This window comes from Marmota marmota, unplaced genomic scaffold, assembly GCF_001458135.2.
Source record: "Marmota marmota marmota unplaced genomic scaffold, marMar, whole genome shotgun sequence".
Classification (NCBI taxonomy): domain Eukaryota; kingdom Metazoa; phylum Chordata; class Mammalia; order Rodentia; family Sciuridae; genus Marmota; species Marmota marmota.
In genome coordinates this window covers 15300321-15327886 of record NW_025999900.1, presented here as the reverse complement: position 1 = coordinate 15327886, position 27566 = coordinate 15300321, and the positions used below count along the sequence as shown (strand labels likewise).

At 35.3% G+C, this 27566-nt stretch overlaps 2 protein-coding genes across 6 annotated transcripts in view; one reads left to right on the top strand and one right to left on the bottom strand.

The window, feature by feature from the left end:
* The window catches only part of Fancm (FA complementation group M), a 59987-nt gene extending 50087 nt beyond the window's left edge, over window positions 1-9900 (top strand). For both annotated transcript variants that reach the window (XM_015491150.2, XM_048798625.1), the window contains 3 exons: window positions 3885-4254; window positions 5903-6194; window positions 7614-9900. In XM_015491150.2, coding sequence (XP_015346636.1) covers window positions 3885-4254; window positions 5903-6194; window positions 7614-7749 — 798 coding nt within the window. In that variant the 3' untranslated portion in view covers window positions 7750-9900. The remainder of the gene's footprint in view (window positions 1-3884; window positions 4255-5902; window positions 6195-7613) is intronic.
* Window positions 9901-27566, bottom strand: part of Mis18bp1 (MIS18 binding protein 1) — a 33784-nt gene continuing 16118 nt past the window's right edge. For 2 of the 4 annotated variants that reach the window (XM_048798628.1, XM_015491136.2), the window contains 10 exons: window positions 26912-27069; window positions 26533-26672; window positions 25515-25611; window positions 22124-22979; window positions 18918-19090; window positions 18092-18252; window positions 14941-15089; window positions 12502-12589; window positions 10944-10995; window positions 9901-10775 (listed from right to left, as the gene is read on the bottom strand). In XM_048798628.1, coding sequence (XP_048654585.1) covers window positions 10672-10775; window positions 10944-10995; window positions 12502-12589; window positions 14941-15089; window positions 18092-18252; window positions 18918-19090; window positions 22124-22979; window positions 25515-25611; window positions 26533-26672; window positions 26912-27069 — 1978 coding nt within the window. In that variant the 3' untranslated portion in view covers window positions 9901-10671. Of the gene's footprint in view, window positions 10776-10943; window positions 10996-12501; window positions 12590-14940; window positions 15090-16403; window positions 16630-18091; window positions 18253-18917; window positions 19091-22123; window positions 22980-25514; window positions 25612-26532; window positions 26673-26911; window positions 27070-27566 lie in introns of those variants that run through there. The other 2 variants (XR_007345784.1, XR_007345785.1) reach the window with 2 other exon arrangements.

Here is a 27566-nt window from a genome sequence, read left to right as displayed (position 1 = left end):
AGTGTACCACGCCGGCTGGCCACCGGGCCTGATCCGCCAGTCGGTTGCAGGTTTGCCTACCCTGCAGACGCGGGCGGCGGTTCTACTCTGCCCCTACTCCAAATGGGGTGTCGTGACTACCCCGCCTGCAGGACGCTGGGCCTGTTCCTGGCACGGGCGGTGACTCTGCTCCGCCACTACTCCAATTAGGGTGGTGTTTGTACCATGCCGGCAGGCTCCTGGGCCTGATCCACCGGTCTGTTGTAGGTCTGCCTACTTTGGAGGCGCGGGCGGCGGATCTGCCCTGCCCCTCCTACCACGCCTGCAGACCCCTGGGTCTGATCTGCAGTTTGATCACTGGTCTGCTCACCCTGCGGGCGCGAGTGGAGGTTCCGCTCTGCCCCCACTCCGCCCCCACTCCAATTAGGGTCACGTGACCACCACACTGGCAGGGCCTGATCCGGGCGTGGGAGAAGGATCTGCTCTGCCCCTATTCCAGTTGGGGTGACATGTGTAGCGCACTGGCAGGCCACTGGGCCTGACCTGCCCGGCTGTCACAGGTCTGTTTACCTTGCAAGCGCGAACGGCGGCTCTGCCCTGCCCCTCCTACCACGCCCATGTACCACTGGGTCGCGGGTCTGCCCACCTTGCGGGTGCGAGTGGTGGCTCCGCTCCGCCTCCTCTCCAATTGGGGCCACACGGTCACCACGCTGGCGAGCCGCTGGGCCTGCTCCGGGCGCTGGCAGCGGCCCGGCTTCTCCCCTCTGGCTCAACGACAAATTGAGGAGACTCGGGTGTCTGTGCCTCACCCCCCCTACCAGGAGACCAACTGCTTATGTCACCGCTGGAATTGATGAAGTTCTCTCCTCTGCCGCTTTCTGCTGACATCAGATCTCTGCCATGTTGGTGTCCTATGCGAATGGCAGCATTTCGTTCCTCTTGCCGGGCAACCAAAGCAACGGGTGAGTCCTGACCGGCCGTCAGCAGGACCCGTACGGAGAAGCAGTTTCCGCGGGCTCCTAGCCCCGGTCTAGGGAAGTTCCGGGAGCCGGAACTCGGCCGCTCCGTGCTCGGTGTAAGCTCCTATAAGTGTAAGCTCCAAGAAGCAGTCCCCGCGGGCTCAGTTCCGGGGGCCGGAATTCGGCTGCTTAGTGCTTGTTGTATGCTCTGATAGGAGCAGGGTCCGAGAAGCAGCCTCCGCAGGCTCCGCGGAACGGTTCCGGGAGCCGGAACTCGGCCGCCCCGCGCTCGGTGTTCGCTCCGATAAGCTCAGGTTCTAAGAAGCACCCAGGCGCTGAACCCTAGCAATCTGTCTGCAAGCCGCAGGTGAATTGCAGCCTGAAATTCTACTTCTTGATTATGACACTTTATAAAAGTAAGCTTGTTGGGCCAACTCTTCAGACTCTGTTCCCTCTTCAGAGAGCCGTGTCCCACTGGATCTCAGCCTTTTTTAAATCTTCATATTGTGTGTGTGTTTTTCTACATCCCCTTCTGCCTCTCACCAGTTTCTTTGGTTCATCTGTATAGGTCACTTGAAGTTCAGTGGATTAGACAAAGGGGAAAGAAGGTGTGGGAGGAAGGATAGAATAGGAAAGACAGTAGAATGATTCTGATATAACTTTTCTATGTACATGTATGAGTACATCACAGTGAATCTGTACATCATCTGTACATCACAAGACTGAGATTCTCCCTTGTACAACTGTAATATTTAAGTATGTATATTAAATATACATATTTAAAAATTTTTTTAGTTGTAGATGGACATACTACCTTTATTTTAATTATTATGTGGTGCTAAGGATCAAACCCAGTGCCTTACACATGCCAGGTAAGCATTCCACCATTGAGCCACAGCCCCACCTCAAACATAAATATTTTTAATTTTATAAATATATATATATTTATTTATATATAATATATAATATTATAAATATATGTATTTGTTTTTCCATTTTTTGAAATATTATATATGAATCCCTTTAAATAGATGATAGCATTCATTTTTCTCCACCTTGTTTTTTCACTTAAATATATATATCCTAGGATTTACTTTATAGTAATATAGTTGTTTCTAATCTTTCATTCTTATAAATACTCCTGTATCAAATAGCTGTGTGTATATCTTCTTGTATTCTGACAGTACTGCTTTGGGGTGGATTCTTGGAAATGAGGTTTTTGAAAAGGTAAATGCAGATATAATGGTGCCAGATATTGCTAACTTCTCCATTGGGGTTTTACTGTTTTTTTTTTTTGTTGTTGTTTTTCCTTTCCACCAGCAATGTAAAAGAATTCCTGATTCTTCCAGATCCTCATTAATAGAGAATGTTATCAGTATAATGAGAATTGGTGTTTTCATGTGTCATTTCAAGTTGTCATTTTTCTTATTATAGCACCATTTTCAGAGTATGTGTATTTATTTATTTGATGTGGTGCTGAGGATCAAACCCAGTGCCTCTCATGTGCTAGGCAAGTACTGTACCACAGAGTTACAACCCCAGCCCTCATTTTTCATTTTTTTAAAATTTGAGACAGGGTCTTGGTAAATTAGCTAGGTGCTTGCTAAATTGCTAAAGGCTTTGAACTTGCAATCTTTCCTGTCTCAGTCTCCCGAGTTTCTGGGATTATAGGCATGCATCACCACACCCAGCCCTTTATTTTATTTATTTTTATATGGTGCTAAGGATAGAACCAGAGCCTCACCAGTGCTAGGCAAGTGACATACCACTGAGCTACAACCTCAGCCCCTGCATTTCTTTTCTGAGCGCGTTTCAAATTGTTTGAGGTTTGTGTGTATTGTGTACAGGATTTTGGTACAGGCTCACAGGACTGAAGGGCTAGTTTGTGACTACTGATTCTGATAGGATTTTCCCCTCCTTTTCAGATGTCAAGATTGACTGTTTTTTTTCTTTCTGCTTTTGTGGAATAGATTTTATTTCTTATTAAGCATTTATACTGTTTAACTGTGTTTTGGGTAGGTGTTTGGACAGCTAGTACTATGCATCTTTTTCATGTAGTGTCTCTGAAAAGAAAAGGTAATGGTCCACAGGATTTGGTAGAATTTTTCTAAGGGAATCTGGGTTTGTTCTGCCTTAATCAACTTGTAGAACTCTCTTTTTTTGGTATTGGGGATTGAACTCGGTCATTCCACCACTGAACCACGTCCTCAGTCCTGTTTTGTATTTTATTTAAAGACAAGGTCTCACTGAGTTGCTTAGCGCCTCACCATTGCTGAGACTGGCTTTGAACTTGGGATCTGTGCTGGGGATTGAACCCAGGACCTCAAGCATGCTATGCATGTGCTCTACCAATGAGCCTTCATCTCTAGCCCTTAATTATCTTTTAAAATATGTTATTTAGAATTTAGCTCAGTGGCATTGTTCTTGCCTAGCATACATGAAGCCTTGGGTTCTTTACCCAGCACAACACTGTAACAAAACAATGTTATTTAGGAGATTTAATTGTTTTCAGATGAAGACACTTTTTGGTTATCAAAATCTCCCAGTTATTTTTCAATGACATCTTGTCTAATTTTCTTATTATTTGAGATAAACTCAAATCTGCTTTCAGGTTATTATTTAATCATTTTTTAAAAAATCTCTAGCTAGGCTAAAATTTAGAACAACTTTACTTTTAAAAACTTATTTTCCTTTCCTATTCATTGTTTAGACTTTCTCCTACTTTAATTACATCTTATTGCTCTTGGCTTTTGTTTTTAATTATAGCCTTACAATGTTTTTTGAGTTGTAAAAATGGGGACTTGTTCTTTAATTACAGTCACATTAGACTTGTTGAAGGAAAAGACCTGAACATTATCAATAAGAAGAATCAGCATGAGATGTGAAAAGTCTGTGACACTAATACATATTTAACCAATTTGTGATCAGTGTTTTCTCTTCTTTCAGGTTTGTAGTACTTTGCAGGATTCTAGAATTTCATACGGTTTCAGTTCAAGACCACATTTGACTGAGATGCATAGTTCTCTTAAAATTCCACAGGAAGGAAAAAGAACCTGTATTCTTGTAGACAGTCGTGAAATCACTTCTGGTGTAGAAGTTATTTCTTCCTTAAGAGCAATCCATGGGTTTCAAGTAGAGGTATGTCCTCTTAATGGCTGTGATTACATTGTGAGTAATCGCATGGTGGTGGAAAGGAAGTCTCAATCTGAGATGTTAAATACTGTCAATAAGAACAAGCTCATCGAGCAGATCCAGCACCTACAGAACATGTTTGAAAGAATATGTGTGATTGTGGAAAAAGACAGAGAAAAAACAGGTTTGTATTTTAAAATATTTGTTTACGAGCCTGAATAGGAACTTGACTATTTTATTATTCTACTGTCAAGCAATAGAAAACTCTTAAAATATAAATACTTAACTCGATGAATGTCATTTCACATTTTAATGCCATTATGTTTATCATCAGTTGTTGTAATTAAATGAAACCTATGAGAACTGAAGGCAAGTAAAGTCAATCATGACTTCAAGAATCCGAGAGAGGAGGGCCTTAAATAAAGCAGCAATGGAGAACAGAAGTAGGATCAAAGAGATGCTTAAGAGTCAGGATTTGTAGGAGTTGGTTGGAAGAGTTGAGAATTACTCTTACTTGACCAACTTCTTGGTAACTGGCCAGTTAGGTAATGGTGCTGTTTATTGCAATATGATTATAAAAAAAGCAGCAGATTTAAGGGGAACTCAACTTTGAATGAACATGAAGATTAACTTTGCAATTGGTCATTGAAATGGGTGCTAAGATAAATTTGGAAATGTCAAATTGGAGTTACAAATTAGGGAATTTCTGTGGTTATTATTTAATTGTATGTATGGGGAGTTCCAGAGAATAGTGAAAAGATCAAAGGAAATGGAATCCAGATGTGTTGATTTCAAGTTTCTTGATGGGGATGTGGCTCAGTAGTGGAGCATTTGCTTGGCATTCCTGAGACACTGGGTTTGATCACCAGCACTGCTAAAAAAAACAAAAACAGAACAAACGAAATCCAGCTTCTTTATAGCTATGTGATGTTTGTTACCTTGATAGATCACTCCCTCTGATGAGTAAGTATTAACCATATACTTGTAACACTCATTTTATCATATTATGAGCATTAAGTGAAATCATGTAGGCAAAAGCCATTATGGACAAATTGAAGACTTACACATGAAACGAAATAGTATAGTTTATGTAAAACATTGATTTGAGAATTAGGCAACTTTTTCATCCTCCATACTATCACTGGTGAACCATTTGACCTTGGATAAGTAAATTTTATCTTTCAGTTAAATTAAGGTGTTTTTTTTTTTCTCCTTTTTAATTTAACAAGTGAGGGATAAAGGAATTAGATTTAGAACAGAGAGAAAGTAACATAGAAAAAAATTATATAACCAGCTTCTTGGTTAACTGGCCAGTTACAAAATGGTATAAATGGGGTGGGCATAAGTGGGGAATGCCAAAAACAGGTTGTACCTAGAATATGGAAAAGAAAATGACCAGGAATGTTAGGCTAATAAATTAATGATGAAGTAACATTAAAATGGGCATGCAGGATATTTCTGTAGTTTACCTTTGGAATAAGTACATGAGATAATTTTTTTATATTAGTTAAACCAATAATTAAGGAGCCCTTCATCTATGCCAGCAATAAGAAATTAATAATATAGCCTTGGTCTTCAAAAGTGAATTATCTAGAAATATAAATTCTCCCTTATATTTTCACCTTCCTATGTTGATTTCAGTTGAAGTTCTCCTTAATATCTCTTAGATATTAGAGAGTCACTTTAAAACGTTTGCTGTCAGTTTCTCATTAGCAGAATGTAGCACTAGTTTGTTCAATGCTATAGATCTTGGTATTTAAAAAATATAAATTAATGATTCTACTTAGTGTTAGTTACTAAATTTTATATTTTCCTAAACATGAAATATTTAGGAGACACATCAAGGATGTTCAAGAGAACAAAGAGTTATGACAGTCTGCTGACCACCTTAATTGGTGCTGGAATTCGAATTCTTTTCAGTTCCTGCCAAGAAGAAACTGCAGATTTGCTAAAGGAATTGTCTTTAGTGGAACAAAGAAAGAATGTTGGTATTCATGTTCCAACAGTGGTAAACAGTAGTAAATGTGAGGCACTTCAATTTTATTTAAGTATTCCCAATATAAGTTATATAACTGCATTAAATATGTGTCACCAGTTTACATCTGTGCAAGAGATGGCTAACAGGTATGTCTATTTTTGTAACATTTTATAATGATTACTTTTAAATGATTCTTAGAAGCATTTCATAGAATTTTAATATTTTCAAAAAAGACTCAGTGACCATTAATAAATTGTTTTTTTGTTTTGTTTTGTTTTTGCCTGTTAACTGGTACTAAGTATTGGTTAATTCATGAAGATGAGACACTAATTGGGGGCAGTGGGGGAGTAGGCCTTGCCTTCAAGGTGCTTAGAGCTCTATGGGGAGATAGACAACAGTTTGACCTTGCATTCTAACATTTCTGGGCCATTCAGTTCTGTAACTAGAACATTCAAGTTGAGAATTATACTAGTTTTGCTTGTTTTAAAGTGCCAAGGATCAATCCCAGGACTTTGTGCATGCTAGACAAGTACTTTTTTCATTGAACCATACCCCTAGCCTGGTTTTTGATTATTATATTGCTTGCAGAAGGATATATTAGAACGTAAGTTTATTTTAATTAAAGGTCCATAAAAGGTATGGTGTCTTAGTTAATTTGGGCTGCTATAATCCCATACACTGGTTGGCTGACTTACAAAGAGTTCTAGAGGCTAGAAGTCTGAAGTCTAGGTGGCAACATGGTTGGGTTTTGGCAAAGGCCCTCTCTTCTGGGTTGCAGTCTACTGACTTCCTGTATTCTCTCGGGTAGAAGCAGAGTTAGTTGGGGCCTCTTTTAAAAGGGTGCTGAGGACTCTTACCCTTATGATCTACTTACCTCCCATAGTCCCCACCTCCAAATATCATCTGTGTTAAGTCATCCCACTGTTATGCTAATGAAGTAACTGGCACAGAAAGGTTTGTTTAGCCCATTTTGGAGATTGAAAGTTCAACAAGCACAGCAAAGGCTCTGTAGTGATTCTGTGTTACCTCATGGAGTGGATAGCAAAGGCAGGAGCACATGATTTTATGGAGCACATGATTTTCTCTCCCAGGTACAGGGAGAGAAACAGGGATCCTACAATCCCTGCCAAAGGCAGTGCTGACTCCAGGAATCTAAACTTTTCCCACTAGGCCCCACCTCTTAAAGGTCCATACCATCTTCCAGAACTGCCGCCTGGAGGACCAAGTTCTCTACACATGAACCTTTTTTGGGGATGGTAGTAGTAGGAGACAGAAACCAGCACCATCAATTTGGGATCAGAGTTCCATCACATGAATTTTGGGGAGATAACAAATATTCAGTTGATTACACATATTGAAATCATTAATGCAGATGATTTTATATAAATGAAATGTTTTTGTTTTATTTAACTAATGCTAAAGACTTTATCAGTCACCTGTGTAATGCTCAGGAAGATGTGATTTTTCTTAAATGCTATTTGGTGTTCTTTAGGTAAGGTAAGAATATTAAATTTTATAAAAACCAAAAGTTATAGTATAATGTTTTTGTCCCATTTATTTTTCAGCTCACCTCAAGAAATCTCCACTTGTGCACAAGTAACTCATCAAAAAGCTGAGGAGATCTATAGATATGTTCACTACATATTTGATAAGGAAATGTTACCAAATGATCTTAAAGATAGATTGAAATCTGATACATGATCAGAGACTACTCAAGATACAGTTATTGTACTCTCACAATTCTAAATGCACTTCAGTAATCATTGCTGTGGTTTGTGCCAGTTTAAAATATGTAACAGAATATTTCCTTATCACTTAAAGATATTTTGTGTACATTTTTATTTATGTAGATTATACAAATTATTTTAAAAGAAATTCTTTAATGCTTAGTAAACATTTTGACTAGATTATGAAATTAATTTCTTTATTTAATAAATCAATGTTTTGTTACAGGTAATATTGAGGAGAAAATAAAAGCTGAGTGAGATGTGTTCTGGGATTTTCCCTGCAAGATGTATTGTCATTGTTATTTCTTAGCATGAATAGTATCCATGTCTACTGCCAACTTAGTGGTCACAAACCATTATTCCTATATATGAACTACAATATTGCCAATATTTTAAATGTACTGGATCTAAACATATATATTGATAAGGTTTAAGTGGTAGGTGTCTTGTCAGATCAATGACCCAGTCACTAGGAAAATAGAAAATTTAGATAGGGCAAGGGGATGGAGGGGAAGGGAAGGGGAATCGGGGTAGGAAAGACAGTGGAATGAGATGGATATCATTATCTTAACTACATGTATGAAGACACAAATGGTGTGGCTCTACTTTGTGTACAGACATGAAAAATTGTGTCTATATGTGTATTATGAATTGAATCACATTCTTCTGTCATATACAAGTCAAGTATATTCAACTATTACTTTTGTTGTTGAAATATATTCTAAGTGGCATAAGAGCTTGAACTTAGTATTTCTTGTGTGTGTGAAGGGGGTGGATTTCCCTAGGGATTGAACCCAGGGCTACTTTACCACTGAGCTAAATCCCCTACCCCCCCGTTATTTTGAGACAAGTTTTCACCAAATTGCTTAGGGAGGTTTATCTTTAATCAAAGTAGATTTATTTATATAGAATAGAAAAAAAGCGATACTTTTTCCCCCCATGTATGTGTGGTACTAGGGATTGAACTTAGGAACATTCAACCACTGAGCTACATCCCTGTCCTTTTTATTTAGAGACAGTATCTCAAACTTGGCAATTCTCCTGACTCAGCCTCCCCTCCCAAGTCCATAGGATTACAGATGTATGTCATAGTACCTGGCTGGAAAAATTTTTTTGAACAAGTTATTGAATGTATTTGGTTTTCACCCATTATGTTTGTGATGTTATTAATTTAACATGACTTTATGTTTTTATTTCGAATATAAATTAGACTCTTTTAAAGTCAGTCTAGAAGAACTAATAAGCAGCAGTCTCAATTGTGTCCCTTTACTATTCATCTTTTTGATTACTAATCTTATTATTTTAATCCTTGAGCCTTTTAAAGTCTTTTGCATTTTTGCTTTGTTTTCTTTAGAGGTTACTTATCTTACCTTAAACATTATTAATTTACTTTATGACCTAATAGAAATGGGACTACCAGGAACCTGGCAGGGTAGGATACCAAAAAGAAAAAAAGAAAGAAAAAGAAAAAAGACGACCAAAGTAGAAAAGGACACTGAAGGAGTTTAGACTGGACATAGGGAATATGAGCACTGAGAGTAAGACTTGTGTTCTGGGTCAAGTGTATGCCATTCCCAAATTTTTTGTTATTAGATTTGACTTAATGTTATAAAATACTTTTGTGTCATGGATTTCTTAACTTCTAATATATTACGGTAAATTTAAGCAGCAGAATGTAATATCAAATATTGGCACCTAAGTTGTAAATGGTATTTTTTTAGGGCCACTCTAAAATAAACCTTTTATATCTTTCCTTTCCTTTATTCCATCCTACATCAAATAAGAGTTGTGGGAATGGAAATAATTATAGTAGTTTAAAGAAGAAGGGTAGTCCAATCATGGTATTTTTAAGTAATCTTTTAAATTTTTTTTTTAGACGTTGATGGGCCATTATTTTATTCATTTATTTATATGTGGTGCTGAGAATCGAACCCAGTGCCTCATGCATGCTAGGGAAGTGCTCTACCACTGAGCCACAACCCCAGCCCCCAAGTAAACTTTTTAGAAATGCTCAAGTAGAAAAACTTCTACTAAGAAACTTAATCAGCACCCTTAACAAAATGTGTATTTGTTTTCTTTCTCTGATCAGTCAATAAAACAAAAATAAAAACAACCTGGAAACAAATACTGTAAAGACTAACTTTATTTGAACAGTTAGGAATGAATGTGTACTATAACCAGAAAGAAAATATTTTTATGTCAAACTTTGAAACATAATGACAGAATTACGCTAAAATGTTATTTCTAAAGAGCTGTAAGTAAAAGAAAGGATGTTTACTATGACATAATATTCATTAACTTGGCTCCTTATAATGGTGGATCTATTAACTTGTATGTCTGCAAATGAAAGCAGGTTGGTAGAATGCAGCAGCATCTGTTCTCTAGTAAAACATTTAAAAATCAATAAATTAAAGTTACATTGGTTTCATAGGGAGATCATGAGAAATGAGAGAAATGTTAAATAGTTTAAAACAATGCATAATTTAAACATTAAATCAACTTTGGTGGTGACAAATGCTGTAATTTTTCATGAATTCAGAAGTCATTAATCCAACTTCTTTCATCTCCCCACCTCCCCTTTTTAGGGTAGCAAGACTTTAAAAAGTTATTTGGGACATGATTTTATCAAATCATTAAAGTAAACAGACTTAGATGCTTATAAGAAACTTGACTATATTTTAATATTACAAAACACACAAATATATAGCTGTGTAAACAAGCTGCAGCAATGAGGAATATTCTACAGGATATTTTAATACAAACATGAAACCTTTGGGGAAAAAAATCCATATTTTCATATGAAGCTACATTATGAAAAAAATGCTTATTCACCCAATGGAGATACAAATATACTGTCTGCTTTATGATAAAAATCATTAAATCATTCTCATTTTTACTATTCAGAATCAGTATTTGAAAAATAATCATCTTTTTCTTCTTCATCTGAAGGTTCCATAGCATTAGTTAAAAGTTTTCCAATACCAGATGTGTCTCCTAAGTCTGTAAGGAGATATTTAATAAAAAGGATTAATACATATCCAAGTAATTTTAGTGAAAATTGAAAAAGTGTAAGGAACTAACTCTCTTTGGAGCTAACAAACAACAATTTCAGGATTGTTTAAATAAATATTACCAAATAATAGATGCCTTATTTACAAAATAAATTACCTTGATTAAACAGGGTTTTTCTTGATGTTGGAGTTGAGAAATTAGTTTCAACCTATAAAAAAGTTCACATTTATAGGTAAGTGGTACCTACTTTGATGCCTCCTCAAGCATAGACAAAATTAAGTATGCTTAATACATAGTATAACAGTTAAATCACTTGATAGTTATTTGTCAAAAGCCTAATTTTATTTTGCATTCATCCAGGGCAAAAATCACAACTTGTTCGATGTTGTTTCTCATTGTTGGCAAACATTACTATAAGAAAACATTACAAACTAATGCTACATACAATGGCTAAAGGATAGTCTATATGCTTCAAAAAGCTAATATTGAAGTATTTATTTCACTTAAATCCTTGTTAGTAAAAATATATTTTATCATAATCAAATAACTGACTATAGTAAAAAAAAAAATAAGTCCATATTTGGAAAACATTATACTATCAAAGTATTAGTTCCCCCTACCTCAAAGTCTTGGCTTAAAATGGTGGTAACATATGCAAATTTTTAAGTGCATTTTCATATACAAGGTTTTTCAAAGTACTAGCCACAATTGGCACTCTTTGTGCACACATTTGAGAAGCACTGAATTGGAGAATTTAGCAAGAATCAGTTTACTGGAAAAAAAGACAAATCTTACACTTAACCATTGAGCCACATCCCCAGCCCTATTTTGTATTTTATTTAGAGACAGGGTCTCATTGAGTTGCTTAGCAGCTCACTAAGTTGCTGAGGCTGGCTTTGAACTCATGATCCTCGTAAGCCACTGGAATCACAGGTGTGTGCCACAATGCCTGGATGAGTCAAATCTTTAGACTCCCATTCATTCCATGGCTTTCTCCCCCTAAGGATGTGGGACTGTAGAAAGGGAATCTTAAGGATCACTAAGGAGTCTATCTAGTTCATTTATGGAGTTCAAATTTCTTTGGAAGAACAAGAGTCCCCAGACTGATTTTAAAGCAAGGTCCCAGTGAAATACCTACTATTTCCTGTGTATAAGTGAAGCCCAGGAACATGGATGTGATTATGTAATGCCAATATTTAGAGAGACTGAGAGAGGAATTATATTCTAGCCAGTATGCAGCATAAACATTTCAAGTTAAGTTAGGGAAGAAAAGGAGTACTTTTAGGGTATGAATGTCCTGTCCCCATAAATTATTCTGCAAGATTAGCTTTGAGGAAATTTGAGGTGAATTAGCTATTCTAAAATCTTGCTACTTATGTCTGGTTATCATTAAGTAGATGAATCTGAAAATCATCTGAAAATTATTTTAAAGCTGCATGGAAGCTGATGAAATGTCTTCTATAAAAATCATGATTTAATTAGTCTGATTATTCCCTGGTAACTGAATAGACACTCTTTTTACTCATTCTTACCTTGCTCAAATGTTTGGTCTACGAGTTTCCATCTGTAATCTTACAGTAGTTATTTAGTTATCATGGCCACATATTAGATTTTAAGTATCTGTAGGGCATGGACTATTATATAGCTATTATAATATGTCATATCTTACAGGGTTCTATAGATAAATGTTGGATAAAATAATAAAAATACTTACCCTTTTTTTCTTAACATTGCCCCAGACAATGCCACCATTACTTTTATGATTTTTTTGCATACGATAAACATACTTATCACAATCATTCCTGTTTAAATACAAAATAATTTCAAGTCAAAATTAACTATAATACTTTTAACTTCAGACTGAAAAGTAATCGTTAAAAATCTAAAATCTATTCAATCTTAAAAAAAAGTAGATTTTCACCCGGTGTGTTGGCACACAACTGTTAATCCTAGAAGCTTGAGAAGCTGAGGCAAGGTGGATTTGCAAGTTCAAAGCCAGCTTGGCAACTTAGGGAGACCCTGTCTCAAAAAAAAAAAAGGTTGGGAATGTGGTTCAGAGCCCCTGGGTTCAGTCCCAAGTACCAAAAAAAAAATAATAATAATAAAAAATAAAAAAAGAAAAAATCAGTAGTTCACTACTGAGAATGTACACCTCTTCCAATTATGTTTGGTTTTCAATCAGCTCAGCTTTTATTTCTCTATATATTTCTTGTATTCCCCATAACAATGATGAAGGTTTTGTTTTTTCATTTCTTTTTACCTCATCTCTACTCCAGCTCATTCTCAGAAAACAGGACTGCCCTACAATTTACAGATGAAAACTGAAGCCAAACATAATGGTTGTTTTCAATTCCCTATCTCACTTCGCATGCACAAGGCCATGGGTTCAATTCCTAGCACAACAACAACAACAAAAGTTAAGCCAACTTTTAGAGCTGGTGAAGTCAAGAGACAGTGAAGGTTTAGAAAACTCAATTTCTTAAAAAAGTTTTTAGGAAAGAAAATCTATTGGGTATTTGCGCTATAAGAAAAAAAGAAGTCCTGTTTTATTATAAACGCAGTATAAACAGGAAATATCCTCCCCTTGAAGACCAAACAAAAACTCACAGACTCATATCAGTGTTATCCCACACAGCCTATAGATAATAGCTATTGATGTTTTAGTTTAAAAAATTTCCTTTCTCATATGAATTCATGTTGTATAAAATTGGGATCATGCTATATGTTGTTTTATTTAATTTTTAAAAACAATTATTGTCTGAACATTATTCCATGTCAACAATTTTTGAAGACATATTTTTTTTTTTGGTACCAGGGATTGAACTCTGAGGTACTCAACCACTGAGCCGCACACACCCCCTTTTTTTGTATTTTATCTAGAGATAGAGTCTCACTGAGTTGCTATAGTGCCTTACTATTGCTGAGGCTGGCTTTGAACTCTCGAACCTCCTGTCTCAGCCTCCTGAGCCACTGGGATTACACGCGTGCATGATCACGCCCAGCAAGATCAGCATTTTTAATTGCCAAATGGAATAGCCCTCTTTGTGACATCAAACTATTGGTCACTCCTATTCTTTCCTGTTAATTTCATTTATATTTATATTTCAAATAGTTCTTATATACACACAGTTCAAGATTCAAGTCACACTTTCATTCATCCCTAGGTCCCATCCCTAAAGATTTTTACCTATCTCGTCAAGAGATATTTAAATAAAAGCAATTATACACATATATATGTACATAACACATTATTCACTGCATCTTGCAATTTTCAATTAATATATCTTGGGCATTTGACCATAGTAGTAATAAAAAATTTCTTCATCAATTTGTATGATGACATAATATATCAGAATTCATTTTGAGATTCCCTACTGATAAACATTTGAATTCTGCCATTTTAACAATGCTACAATAAATTAGGTGTGCATTCACAATTCTAAAAACAGAATTCCTGGTTCAAAGGCCATGTATGGTTTATACATATTGACAGATCCTGACAAATTGTTGCTGCAGATTCTACTTATTTATTTTTATTTTTTAGTACTAGGGATTGAATCAAGGGGAACTCACCTAACTATCCTCCCAAGTCCTTTTTATTTTTTATTTTGAGACAAGTTCTTGCTAAGTTGCTGGCTTGCCTCAAACTTGGGATCATCCTACCTCATCCTTCTGAGTGTCTGGGATTACAGGTGTGTGCCACAGCACCTGGAAGATTGTACTGATTTACATTTTTATTAACATATGCATGAGAAAAGCTTGTTTTCTTGCTGATTTGTAGGAAACATATTAGGGAAATTATTAGCCTTTGCCTGTGACAAACTGCAGTAAGTTCTTTTGTGAGAACTTATCTTTTCAATGTTTGCAGTAGTTAATACCAGGTGAAACGTATACAATTTTTTCATATGGCTGACTTTATTTATCATTTGTGGCTTCTGGATTTTTGCATCACACTTAGAAAGACCTTCTTCCATACCATCGTCCTACCTTAGCTTCCTGAATGGCAGGAATTACAGGTGTGCATCATGCTTGGCCCATCATTCTTTAAATAATAATTCTTCCCATTACTACATCTTTGTTTCTCAACTCATGAAATATTTAAATGTTCCTCAATGATGCAGAATATTAAAATAGCACATGCAAAATTATTCACCTGTTTATAGAGATCAGCATGCCAGGAGTGACATGCCGACACTGAGGAGTTTCTGCCAGTGGAAAGATAACTGATGATGGAGTTGTTGGATTTCTGTCCATATTTGGCAGAATATCATCAGCATCTTGACTGTCCTGGAAACTTGGTAACTAGAAAACAAACATTTTCAGCAGGCACACATAAAAATAAATATTTTTTTCGTTATCATAAGATGATTTTTAGTGAACTGGTGTTTTTCTCCTCATAATTTTCCAAATTAGATAATTAAAAAGAGTAGTAGATTGATGACAGAATCACTAAAGACAAAAGAAATTGTTTGCATGTAAAATGGATTCAGTAACACCTATTTCTAAAGGCTGTGCAGACTAGAAGTATGCAAATGATTTCTGCAGTCAGATGGTAAATACTTTAGGATTTATGGCCTACACAGCTTTGTCCCACCTACTTAAAATGTGTCACTACTATGAAAGCAGATGCACATAATATGCAAACAAATCGGCACCTCTGTGAAACAGATGATAAACTGAATTTGACCAAAAGGCCCACAGCTTGCTGACTTTAGGTGTAGAAAAAACAAAATAAAAATAAAAATGAAAATGAACTGTGCTTGGCTCTTAGTAGGGACTCATGCAGTGTTAAAGATCTTTATACTGAAATTGTAGAAAAAGTAGACCTATGCCATGGAAAATGAGCTAATTCACTTTCCATTTCTATCTATCTTTTTAATGTTGTTACTCTTGTATTTAGTCCTAAACATGTATTCAGAGCATGAAACAATGGTGGGATAACAAAGGGTACAACCTCTATTGGACCATGATATTGTGAAGGGAACACAGTAATGGCTTCAGATGGCACCCTTAAAATGTATCCTATAATTTGTATAAGCAAAAAGGAGGCAGAAATAATGTTGTAACTAGATTCTGCAAAGCACTGAGTACTAGTCTTGTTAAATTTTAGAAGATGATTTGAAAACAATATGAAGAAACTGGTAGCTGAAAAAATTAGTTATTACATTATTCAATTCAATTGTCCATATCCACGTATTTGTACATTAATCTATATACACTTAACATTTAGGTTCTAAAATACTCTTAAACTAGCACTTCATATTTGCACTGTATTTCATTGCTTATGAAAAACATTTACTGTATATTCATTTCCAGGTTTTTGCTATACAGTTAAACCCAGAATGATTATTTGCAAAGATTTTAAGCTTCTGAATTTCTTAGGGTGAATTCTGAAGAACAGAATTTATCTTTATAGCTTTTGTAATATATTACCACAATATGCTTTCTGAATGGTATGAATCCATTGATGTATCTACTGATATATGACTATTAATATCAGACTTCCTTTTGTTAGCAGTGAACATTTTAACTAATTTTTTTAAAAAGTCTATAACACAGAAGGTATGTAGATATACACATCTATATACCTATACATATATTTATTTATTTACTTACTTATTTGCTTATTTATTTATTTATTTCTGCATTGCTGGGGACTGAACTGGGCGGCGGGGGTAGGGGGTGGATGGGGAGGTGGCACTTTACCACTTAGCCTAGCCCCTTGTTTTTTAAAAAATTTGAGACCAGATCTCATTAAGTTTCCCAGGCTGGCCTCAAAACTTGGGATCTTCCTTCCTCAGCCTTCTGAGTTTGCTGGGATTATAGGTGTGTGCCACAGTACCTAGAAAAACAAAACAAAACAAAACAAAAATCTACTCAGCTGTTCATTACATTCATCTTTTGCATTTCTTTTTTAGTCTCTACTTCAGTAAATTTTGCTCTGATGTTTACTATTATTTTCCTATTAATTTTGGGTTTGGTTTGCTCTTATTTTTCTAGTTTCTTAAGTTATAGTGTTAGACTATTTATTTGGTAGCTTTCTCATTTTCAATATAGGTGCTTATTGCTAATTTTCTCTGTAGTATGAATTATGCTGTATTCCATAGGTTTTGGCATGTTGTGTTTTTATTAGTTTGTTCCAAGAAATTGTTTAATTTACTTTTATATTTCCTCATTGGCCAATGGTAATTCAAGAGTATGTTTAGTTTTCATGTATAATTGCTAAGTTCCTCTTGTTGAATTCTTCAGCACCACTGGTGTAAACTCCACTGTTGGAGGGGTGTAGAGTAGTGCCAGCTCTAGCAATGCTGGCGTATTGAGTATGTATACTTAGCAGAGGCAGTCTGGGGTATGCGCTCTCAGGCCTAGTGCTGGAAATGGTATGAAAGGTAGCCAATGGGGTAGCTAGTTCTATTGGGAAGTGAAAAAAGGCAGGGGTGCAGTTCCAGCGGGGAAGTGCCTTGATATCTTGGGTCCTGGGGGTGTCCTATACTGCTGAGCTTAGCCACCTACTGTAACATAAGGCATTGTGCAGGCCTGCATGGTGCAGTCAATTTCACTCTGGGTCTAATTGTGTTTGTGAGACTGAAGACCTCTGTCCTAGTACGGTAGAATATCTATAGGGCCTAGGAGATGGGGATATACAGAGGCTTATGGCCCCTAGGGAAGTCTGAATTCCAACTGTGACTGTTCTCAAGATGATGTCAAGCTACAATAGTCTAGACTCTTGGAATGCAGTTTTCCATCCACCTGTTGCTCTGGTCTTCTTTGTGGAGAAGGAGAAGGTGAGCACCCAGAACCTCTTTTTGGTCATCTTGAAATCTCCTTACATTTTAAACATATATGTTTGACTATTTATTTGTTTCCTATTTGGTTTTACAATATTAAGTTTGAACCACTGAAGGACAGACTCTAGAAACTGGTGAAAATGGCATACAGATTATTTCCTATCCTACTCTTTGGTCATATCTATAAAAGCTATCCATCCTTGGGCTGAAATATTAGTAATGAACACTACCATAAATAAAAATGAAAGATATAAAATATAGTCAATATAAGAAGCTGGGTGTGGTGGCACATACTTCTAATCCCAGTGATTTGGAGGGCAGAAGCAGGAGGATCAAAGTTCAAAGCCAGCCTCAGCAACTTAGCAAGACTCTGTTCCAAAATAAAAAATAAAAGGACTGGGGATTCAGTGGTAAAGTACCCCTGTATTCAATCCCTGGTACCCGCCACCCCCACCCCCCCAAAAAAGGTCAGTATAGGTTAAGAAAACAATGATTTCATACATTTGAGACTCTTACCAATACTCTTTTTTGATTTTTTAAAGGTGTTGTACTGAAAAAATCGTCATGGTCATCTTTTGGCAACTGTTCCAGAAAATCCCTCATTTGTTGTTTCCTTTTAAGAGTTCCCACTTTGGCAGTTATCTTAATATTCTGCTTTTTATCATTCTTTCTCTCACCTTAAGAGTCATCAAGACATTTTGATAAAGATTTAGTTATATATTAACTGCTTTATAGTTAACAACTTCTATTATTTTAAGTCTCTTATATAACAAATGATTCTTTCTACATTGACATCTATGCAGTATGATTAGCCTACATAAACTCATTAAACTAAGATTAGGCAAGGTGAGGTTTAAGAGATTGTTACTCTGTGAGAAAGGCTATGTCCCATACTCCTGCTGCTAAATGCCTGATTTAGTTATTTAGCTAAAATGTAAAACCTTAATGAATTATCTCTCTAAATCTTGTTACAGGATTTCTCTCGAATAAAACACCTTTTATTAGCAACCACGGACCTAAGCATGTAATCCTGGGACTATGAAAATTAAATTTATTCTCATCGTTTTCTTGTTTGTGAATCACTAGTGAGCCCTAATCAAGCAGCCTCAAATCAAATTAGATAATCAGAATAATAATTTGGGTACTGAATCTCTGTATCTAATTTACGATTTCCTAGAAAAAATTCAAAGCACAAGGCTACAAAGCTACTACTGACAAAAGTAGGTATATAGGATAACACTTTTAAAAAAATACCTGTAATAAGACTGTGGATAAATATAAAATATAATTGGTGAGTGATTAGAAGTCTACACTGAGCACTAGGAAAAATTACAAAGGTTACCATTCTGGCCTTTGGGATTGGCTTGCTTTTTCTTAATCACATGTTTCTGGTGTCCTTTTCCTCGAGGATCTTCCAGGTATTTCTTCTGGCATTCCTTAGCAGTTCGAGAACCTACTGCCTTAGCCACATCTGACCAGAAACCAGGTTTGTACTTTGGTAGAGATGCAAAAGCACTGTGGAAGACCAAAACCAGTTAAACAAGAAGAAAGTCAAGGGCTAGGGATGTGGCTCAAGCGGCAGCGTGCTCGCCTGCCATTCGTGTGGCCCGGGTTCGATCCTCAGCACCACATACAAACAAAGATGTTGTGTCTGCCAAAAACTAAAAAAAATAAATATTAAAATTCTCTAAAAAAAAAAAAAAAAGAAGAAGAAAGTCAAATCAACAAAAACAATCTCTTGAAAGCACACCATTGAGTAAATGAGGTTTACTGGGCTGAAGGAATTTTATCAAAATCATTCTAGATAACTTTGGAAAAAAGATGTTATTCCCTCTGCTCAGTAGTGCTTAAAATATGAAGATGTAAGTTTACAAATCTAGTAGATACTATTTTGTTGAATTCTACTATACCTGAAATTTTTTTTTCCATATTTCAACATTTTTTTTTTCAAAGTTCATCTAATCAATGATTTGGGAAAACTTTGGCATAAATGACTTCTATATACTGTTTTGTAAATCTTATTAGTGCCGACTATGCCAGAAGATAAACCTTTTTTTGTTGTTTTTGTTTTGGTGGTATTAGAGATTGAACCTGGGGTTGTTCTACTACCTAACTATATTCGCAGGCCCACCCCCCCTATAAAAATCTTATGCTTAGTTTCATTCCACTGTAATTTGAAGACCTTCGTATTTTAGAACAAAATGCCCTTTTAATTGAGGGAACCAAAATTTGAAAAAAAAAAAAAAAAAAAAGTAGAAACATAAGGTAATTCCTTACTCATTCTAAAAGTTCCTTTGTAAATTTGTTTAGAACCTGGTATACGTATTACCTCCCACAATAAAAAGACTTTATATATTGTACTTAGGCTGACTTTTCAGGCAGAAAACACTTATTTATCTCACCAATTAGTTTTAAAATGGTGTAGGATGAGTATCCCTTATCCAAAATGTTTGGGACAGGATCAGAAGTGCTTCAGATTTTCATTATCATTGGACTTTGGAGTATTTGTATGTAATGAGGATGGAACCCAAGTCTGAACGTGAAATCTGTTTTATAAACCACATATATACACATAAACCAAAAGTAGTAATTATTGTTTTTTAAAATATATGTATATTTTTAGTTGTAATTGGACACAATACCTTCATTTTATTTATTTATTTTTATGTGGTGCTGAGGATCTAACCCAGAGCCTTGCACATGCTAGGTAAGTGCTCTACCACTGAGCCACAACCCCAGCGCCAGTTATTATTTTTTGGAAATGTTAGGTTTTGAGCCCAGGGCTTCCTATATGCTAGGCAAGCATTCCACCACTGAGCTATATCCCTTGCCTGAAGGTAATTTTGTACAACATTTTTAGTGTGCTTGTGTTTTGACTATGATCAATCATGTAAGATTAGGTATGGAATTTCCCACTTGTAGCATTTGTCAGTACTCAATAAGTTTTAGATTTTGGAACTTTCAGATTAGGGATGCTAGTGTTATATCAACTATATCATGTCTTTACTTCAAATACTGTTTCTTTGACAAAATTTGCAGCAGCCCTCTATCTCTGTGGTTCCACCTCTGTAGATTTGACTAAAATATTCAGGAAAAAAAAATCTGAATGTTTACAGACATGATCAGAATATTCAGGAAAAATAAAATACATCTCTACTGAACACATACACTTTTTTCTTCTCATTCTTTAATGATAACTGTTTATATAGAATTTACATTGTATTAGGTATTAGAAATAACCTAGAGATGATTTAAAATATATGGGACGATTATAATAGGCAATATGCAAATACTATTCAATTTATTTAAGAGACTTGAACATCCACAGATTTTGGTATCCCTGAGGGGTCGTGGAACCAATCCTTATGGGCATGAGATTTTAAAGAAATAATGATAAAGAATTTAAACCTAGCTTTGGAAGAATTACATTTCCAGAAATTGAAATGGGCAGGCAAAGTGGGTAGAGGATTTGGGAAGTCTGTTTTATCAATGGAAAATAAACCTCTCAACCTTAATTGTATTAAGTCAAACCTTATAAAGTGATATCCAGGCAACATCTAAATACAAGAATTCAGGGCCAGATAGATAGATTTGAAAATCACTATATTAAAAAGAGAGTTGGAATTTGAGAGGACATAAGATCACTAAGGGGGATACCATAGCACAAAAGCAGCCTAGAATAAGAATCTGAAGAGTAAGAAGGAAAATTACCTTCTCTGTCTGAAAATAAGCAGAGGCCATGCATGGAAGTGCATACCTATAATCCAAGCAACTTGGGAGGCTGAGGCAGGAGGACTGCAAATTTGAGTCCAGCCTCAGCTGGACCTAAATTTAGTGAGACCCTATCTCAAAAATAAAAAAGGGTTGGTGATGTAGGTCAGTGGTAAAGCACCCCTGGGTTCAATCCCCAGGGATAATGAATAAGTAAATTAATGAATAAAATAAGTTAGAGGAGGACTATTTAGGAACTGGAAGAATACAATGCCATGGAAGTGCCTGAGGAAAAATATTTCAAGAAAGCAGATTTGACCAAATGTTATAAGGTTGGAAGGATTCAAAGGAAACAGAATGTTCCTGTTATCCTTCTCTCCTTTAATCAATCACTTTTTCCTTTTTTCCACTAGATCATTTCCATCAGCATACCATTATACCCTGGCTTTAGCCATCTTACAAATAAGCAGGTTAGCAACCAAATATCTTCCCTTATCTTCACACCTGCTTTTGGCCCCAAATTTTTCTATTCCCCATCATTGCCAAATTTCTTGGGTTGTCCATCTAGGTTGTCTTTATGTCTTTACCCTCCTATTCATTCTTGATTACTCAGGTGTTACCTGGTTTCTGTACTACCACATTACCCAAACTGTGAAATTTATGTAGACAAATCCAATTCTTATCATACCTGAGTTACCAGCAACAGACACAACAGATCAATCTCACTCTGTTGAAAACTCACTATTGGCATCTTAAAGTAATAATGGTTACAAGTCACTAAAGCAGCCCCTTACTGATGTATTTTATGTCTTTAACACTTTTGTAGCCACTACTTACCAATGAAGTTTCTGTGATTCCTTTTCATTCCATTCATCATCCTGAATTAATGAAGGTAAACATTCTAAGGGATGCCTGTTAGTTTCATCGGATCCCATTCCCTCAATAATTGGAAGCTTATTCCTAACACCAGATTTCAGAAGAGTTTCTTTAGCAGAAGATCTAGCTTTCTTTTGTTTAATATGAAATTCATTTTCACCTTCCTCAGTTTCAGATTCTGAAATCACTGAGATAGTCCTTGTGGAATTTCTTGTGCTTTTTCTCAGCTGAACCATTGTTTCTTTGGTATTTCTTGTTTCTGGTTTCCTTCTAATTTCCTTTTTAATTTTACTCTCTTCACTTGACAAATTTAGTGATGACTGATGATTGTAAAAACACATAGCTTCTTGATTTTCAGTTTTCTTCAATTTTGATAGTGACCCGGCATTTTTCTTAAAGTCATAGGTGACCATTTGTTCATTTTTAGGGCTAGGTGTTTTTATTTTCTGGTTGACAGTGAGTAAATGACATTCATCACAATTTTTCTTGTTTTCACTATTATGATGCTCACTACACTCAAATGTATTTTCCAGAATCTCAGTGGATATACTCATGGGACTTACAGTTTTGTTTAAGTCTGACTTGTAAGTTTCTTCTTGATGCTTTGGCACTGCAGAATTTGTTATTGCTTTAATGGTTTCAAAGGACAGATTATACTTCATGCATCTTTGCTCTATCAATGTTTTAGTTTTCAGTGGTGTTACTAAAACATAAGCTTCCTTCTGCTTGACAGCCATGGATTTTCTTTCTTTATCTAAGAAAAACTGTTCTCTTGAGGTTAGAATATCAATGGGTACATCTGATTCTTCAGTTCTCTCTTTAATTTCACAAGACAAAAACAGAACCAAAAATCTCAAATTACGTCTAAATAAATTTTAGTATAGAAAAAAATTTTAACATAAAATATACAATATTTTTTACCAAGTTCCATTGTATATCCTACTGTCCTATTAATCTTCCTGAAGCACAGGTAAATTTAAATCATTCCTCTTTCAATTTAAGCATACCAGATTATTCATACAAACCTACCAACGACTTCTCAGTCTACTGGTACACATACGAGCTCCTCTGAGAGGCCTTCAATAAAGTTCCAGTCTTTCACTGTCCTCAAATCTGAACCATATTCTATAAGACCATTGGCTATTTCTCACATCTGCTTGGTTCTTGGCTTTAATGCTTTTCACTCTACATGTAAAGTTTCCTCACTCTTCTACAAACCAAATTAATACCTGTTTTGGTTTAATTCTCTAACCCAGTTAATCTACAAACTTTCTTTTGAATGAAAGCTATTCTTTTAAGCTTGCAGCATACACTTAAAGTCATGCTATGTTTGAAAATGAGTCCTGCATTATAACTGCATATTAATCTTTTCTTTTAATTAGACTGGAAAAAAAACATTAATGATAAGAACTTTATTTTCATGTTCAGACATTTTTGCTATTGTTGGTACCAATGTGTATGTATACTGTAGACACTAAACAAATATTTGTTACATTAACTCTCTGGAACTAAAATATTTAGAAGATATTAAGAAAACCACTAAGGTCACTAAACCTGACTAGACATGTAAAATATGAAACAATAGTTGTGCTAGTTAAGGATGGAATTAGGAGAACATAGAACTCTAATCTTTATAGCTCTACCTCAACCCTGAAGGTAGTCAGAGACAAACCTTCACTGAATCTCTGCCAACTCCATGAATTATCATGGGAAAGTAACCAAAATTAAATAACTGAAAATTCTTTACCATATCATGTCACTAAAGAAAATATGTTGAGTGCAGTGCTCTAATGTGAAACTTGAGAAATTAGAAGCTAAACTAAGTGAAATTCGAAATTTAAATTTCCCATTATAATTATAAATACAGGGCTGGGGATGTGGCTCAAGCGGTAGCGCGCTTGCCTGGCATGCGTGTGGCCTGGGTTTGATCCTCGGCACCACATACAAAGATGTTGTGTCCGCCCAAAACTGAAAAAAAAATTAAAAAAAAGAAATTAAAAAAAAAAAAATTATAAATACATATAAATTTCAAATCATCATACCAATCATAAAACAACAGACTACACATTTTATATGCTACTGTTTACAAGATCAACAACAAAATGAAAGACTAATACATAATACTGAATCTGTGGGCTGGGTGTAGCTCAGTGGTAGAGCACTTGCCTCACACGTGTAAGACACTGGGTTTGATCCTTAGCACCACGTAAAAATAAATGAATAATTAAAGATGTGGTGTCCATCTACAACTAAAAAAATTTTAAAATAATAATAATATTGAATATGGGAAGAAAAGCCTCTAAAATATAATTTGTGAAGAAGTAGTACTAATCCAAAGTAACCCAAAAAATTTCTGTAAGATTTTTCACTGGCATCATAGATCTTCAAATCACGAAGAAATTATTTCTCCTAATTCCTCATATAATTCAAGTGTTCAACTGAAAATTGGAAAATTTTGAAATTATAATTTTGAAAAAAAACATTTCTATTCAGAATATTTTAAATCATTTTATTAAATAATCTTGACAAAGATTCTGCCTATTTTGGATACTTTAACCTAATATGTATGAACTCGGCAATCTAAGCAGTATTGCTTTCCTCACCACATTTATAAATGTTCTTCATTTTCATATACAGGAATAAAAAACATAAAAAGAAAAAAAATGCTATTAGGCTGATGGATTTAAATAAATGTTCAAATTTGAACTCGCTAATATTTAGAGAAAGGCTCTTTAAATTTTGATACATAAGATTTTAATTAAATCACTCTAAAAATGCATACAACACAAAACTAATTTATAGTATTCATTTAATGAAAGGATTCAGTCTTTGAACATTTCTGTAAGTATACTTAAGATTATGTATAATTTTGTAATCTAAATAAAATTATTTAGTACCAAGACTTGAGAAGGTAGGCCTGTGCATAACGTAGTTTTTAAAGTAACTGATTATTTTATTATAAAAATCATTTCATGTAAAAAAAAATTTAAAGCCATTAAAACAGTTTATTGTTTTCTTTTTTTAAAAATAACTTTATTTTACATTTATTTGGTGCTGAGGATCGAACGAACCCAGTGCCTCGGGCATGGTAGGCAAGCACTCTACTACTGAGCCACAACCCCAGCCCCCAGTTTATTGTTTTCAATTAAAAAATTTTGGGGCTGGGTTGTGGCTCAGTGGTGGAGCACCTGGTGCCTAGCACGTGCAAAGCCCTGGGTTTGATCCTTAGCATCACAAAACACTAAACAAACAAATAAAGGTACTAAAAAAATTTTATAAGATCACGTTTAACATATTAAAAACATTTCAACAGTAACTTCTTATCATTACAAAATCATTAAAAATATATTACCTTGCTTCTGATTTTTAATTATCCTTTTATTTATCTCTTCACAATTTTTATGTTTCTTTGAAGACAATTTTTTATATTCTTTATTTCCAATCAATTCCTTCAAAAAAAGGAGGTAATTTGCTTTTATTTCAACAACTACCATTTAAACAGGATTTTAAGCATTTTTTTTTGGAGGGGCGGGTACCAGGGATTGAACTCAGAGGGTGTTTAACCACTGAGCCAATCCCCAAGCCTTTTTGTTTTTTATTTTGAGATAGGATCTCACTAAGTTGCTTAGAGCCTAGATAAGTTGCTGAGGCAGGCCTCAAACTTGAGATCCTCCTGCCTCAGCCTCCTAAATTGCTGGGATTATATGCATGCACCTCCATACCCAGCTCTCAATTTCACTTTTCAACTAAAGACTGGGGAAAATAAATATCAAGACATTTACCTAGAGTTCCAAAGTTAATGAAAAGTTATGAGAATTATAGCAAAGTCACAATAAAAACAATATTAAAAGAGCTTTTCAAAATGGATTCAGGAGGCTTTCAAGTGAAGACTTGTACAAGAAGATTCCAACTATGACCTAGGATTGTGGATTTTGGTTGCCTTCTGACTTCAGGCATCTAGAATGGATAATTACACTGTGCTCAGAGAGTTAAGATGCATAACCAAGTTAGTGGATTCTTATTCTACGGATATTTTTACTACATATACAGGTTTTTTTTTAAATTTTTTCTCTTGGTTACATGGCCCTATTGCTAGTACCTGGTTCAACACTAAAAGCAGTTTCTTCACAAAAAAATTTGTTATTGTCTTGTAGTAGATTAACATCTTTTGTCCAATATAAGTTCTCACTTTTCCCAGCCTTCTATGGAACACTTTTTTAAAGATCCAAATAAAGTCCCTTTCACTTTTAGTTTCTGAGGTTGGACTGACCCACAAAACTGATACTGGTACTTACAACACTTGTGTCTTTTAAACCTTTTCAAGTACAACATTACCCCTCTAAACAAGCAGTGTACAGTAAATAACTTACCTGCTCAGAAAAGGAAGATCCTCCTGTATTTTGACTAGTATTATTTACTTGGTCAATTGGTGGTTTATTTTGACAATTATTATAGCCATTGTTTATTTCTGTAGGTCCTGGCAATCCACTACACTTAATATTCTTCATTTCTGTGAGTACAATAATGGACAGTTCAATAAATGATTACAGCAAAGGTAAGCTGCTTTTCTACATTAAAGAGCCTATTTTGGAAAAAAAAAAAAAAAACTTACTTAGAAAGGGCTATAAATTAATGTTCATACTTTTTTGATGGGGGTGGTGCATATAAGGCAGACTATTATAGTTTGGCAAAAGGATGAAACAGAAGTCTGTCAGCTACCTCTATACCAAGAGAAAAGACCAGACGTACCCAAATTATCACAATCAAGGTCATAAGTGGTGCTGGCCTTTTGGACGACATATGTTTGGTTTTCTTCTGCATCATTTTTCCTTGATTTTCGTATGTCAGAGTCAAACCCTGCAGTTTTCTGTTCTTCTCTGGCCTCTTCCCTGTTCTTTTCATTAGCCCTAAAGACAATTATATTATTTTTTTCTCTAATATTATTTCTTAAAAAAAAAAAAAAAAAAAACTAAACCTAAAAATAAAGGAAAACCCTCAGATAAAGTTCCCCCTCCCCCAGCCAACTGTACTTTTTAATGTTACATTTTTATTTTTTCCAGATTTCCATCCCTATTCCACATATTCAACATATTGAATCAGAGGATTCATAAAAACATAACTGATTCCTACTGTATGCTCTTAATTCCTACTTAAGCTGATATTATAAGAAAACTATGGGGCAAGTCCTGTCAATTGACTGTTTTGTAAATAAAGTTCATTAAAACACAGACAGGTTAATTCATTTTCATACTACCTATGGTTACTTTTCTGCCAAGGTAGATCTTCTGGAACAGACACAACATATTCACAGAAATACTTACCATCTGGTCCCTTACAGAAAAAACTGCTATCCCTAAGTTATTTGTACTCTGATTAACTTTAAGCTCTGTATCCCCTATGGGCT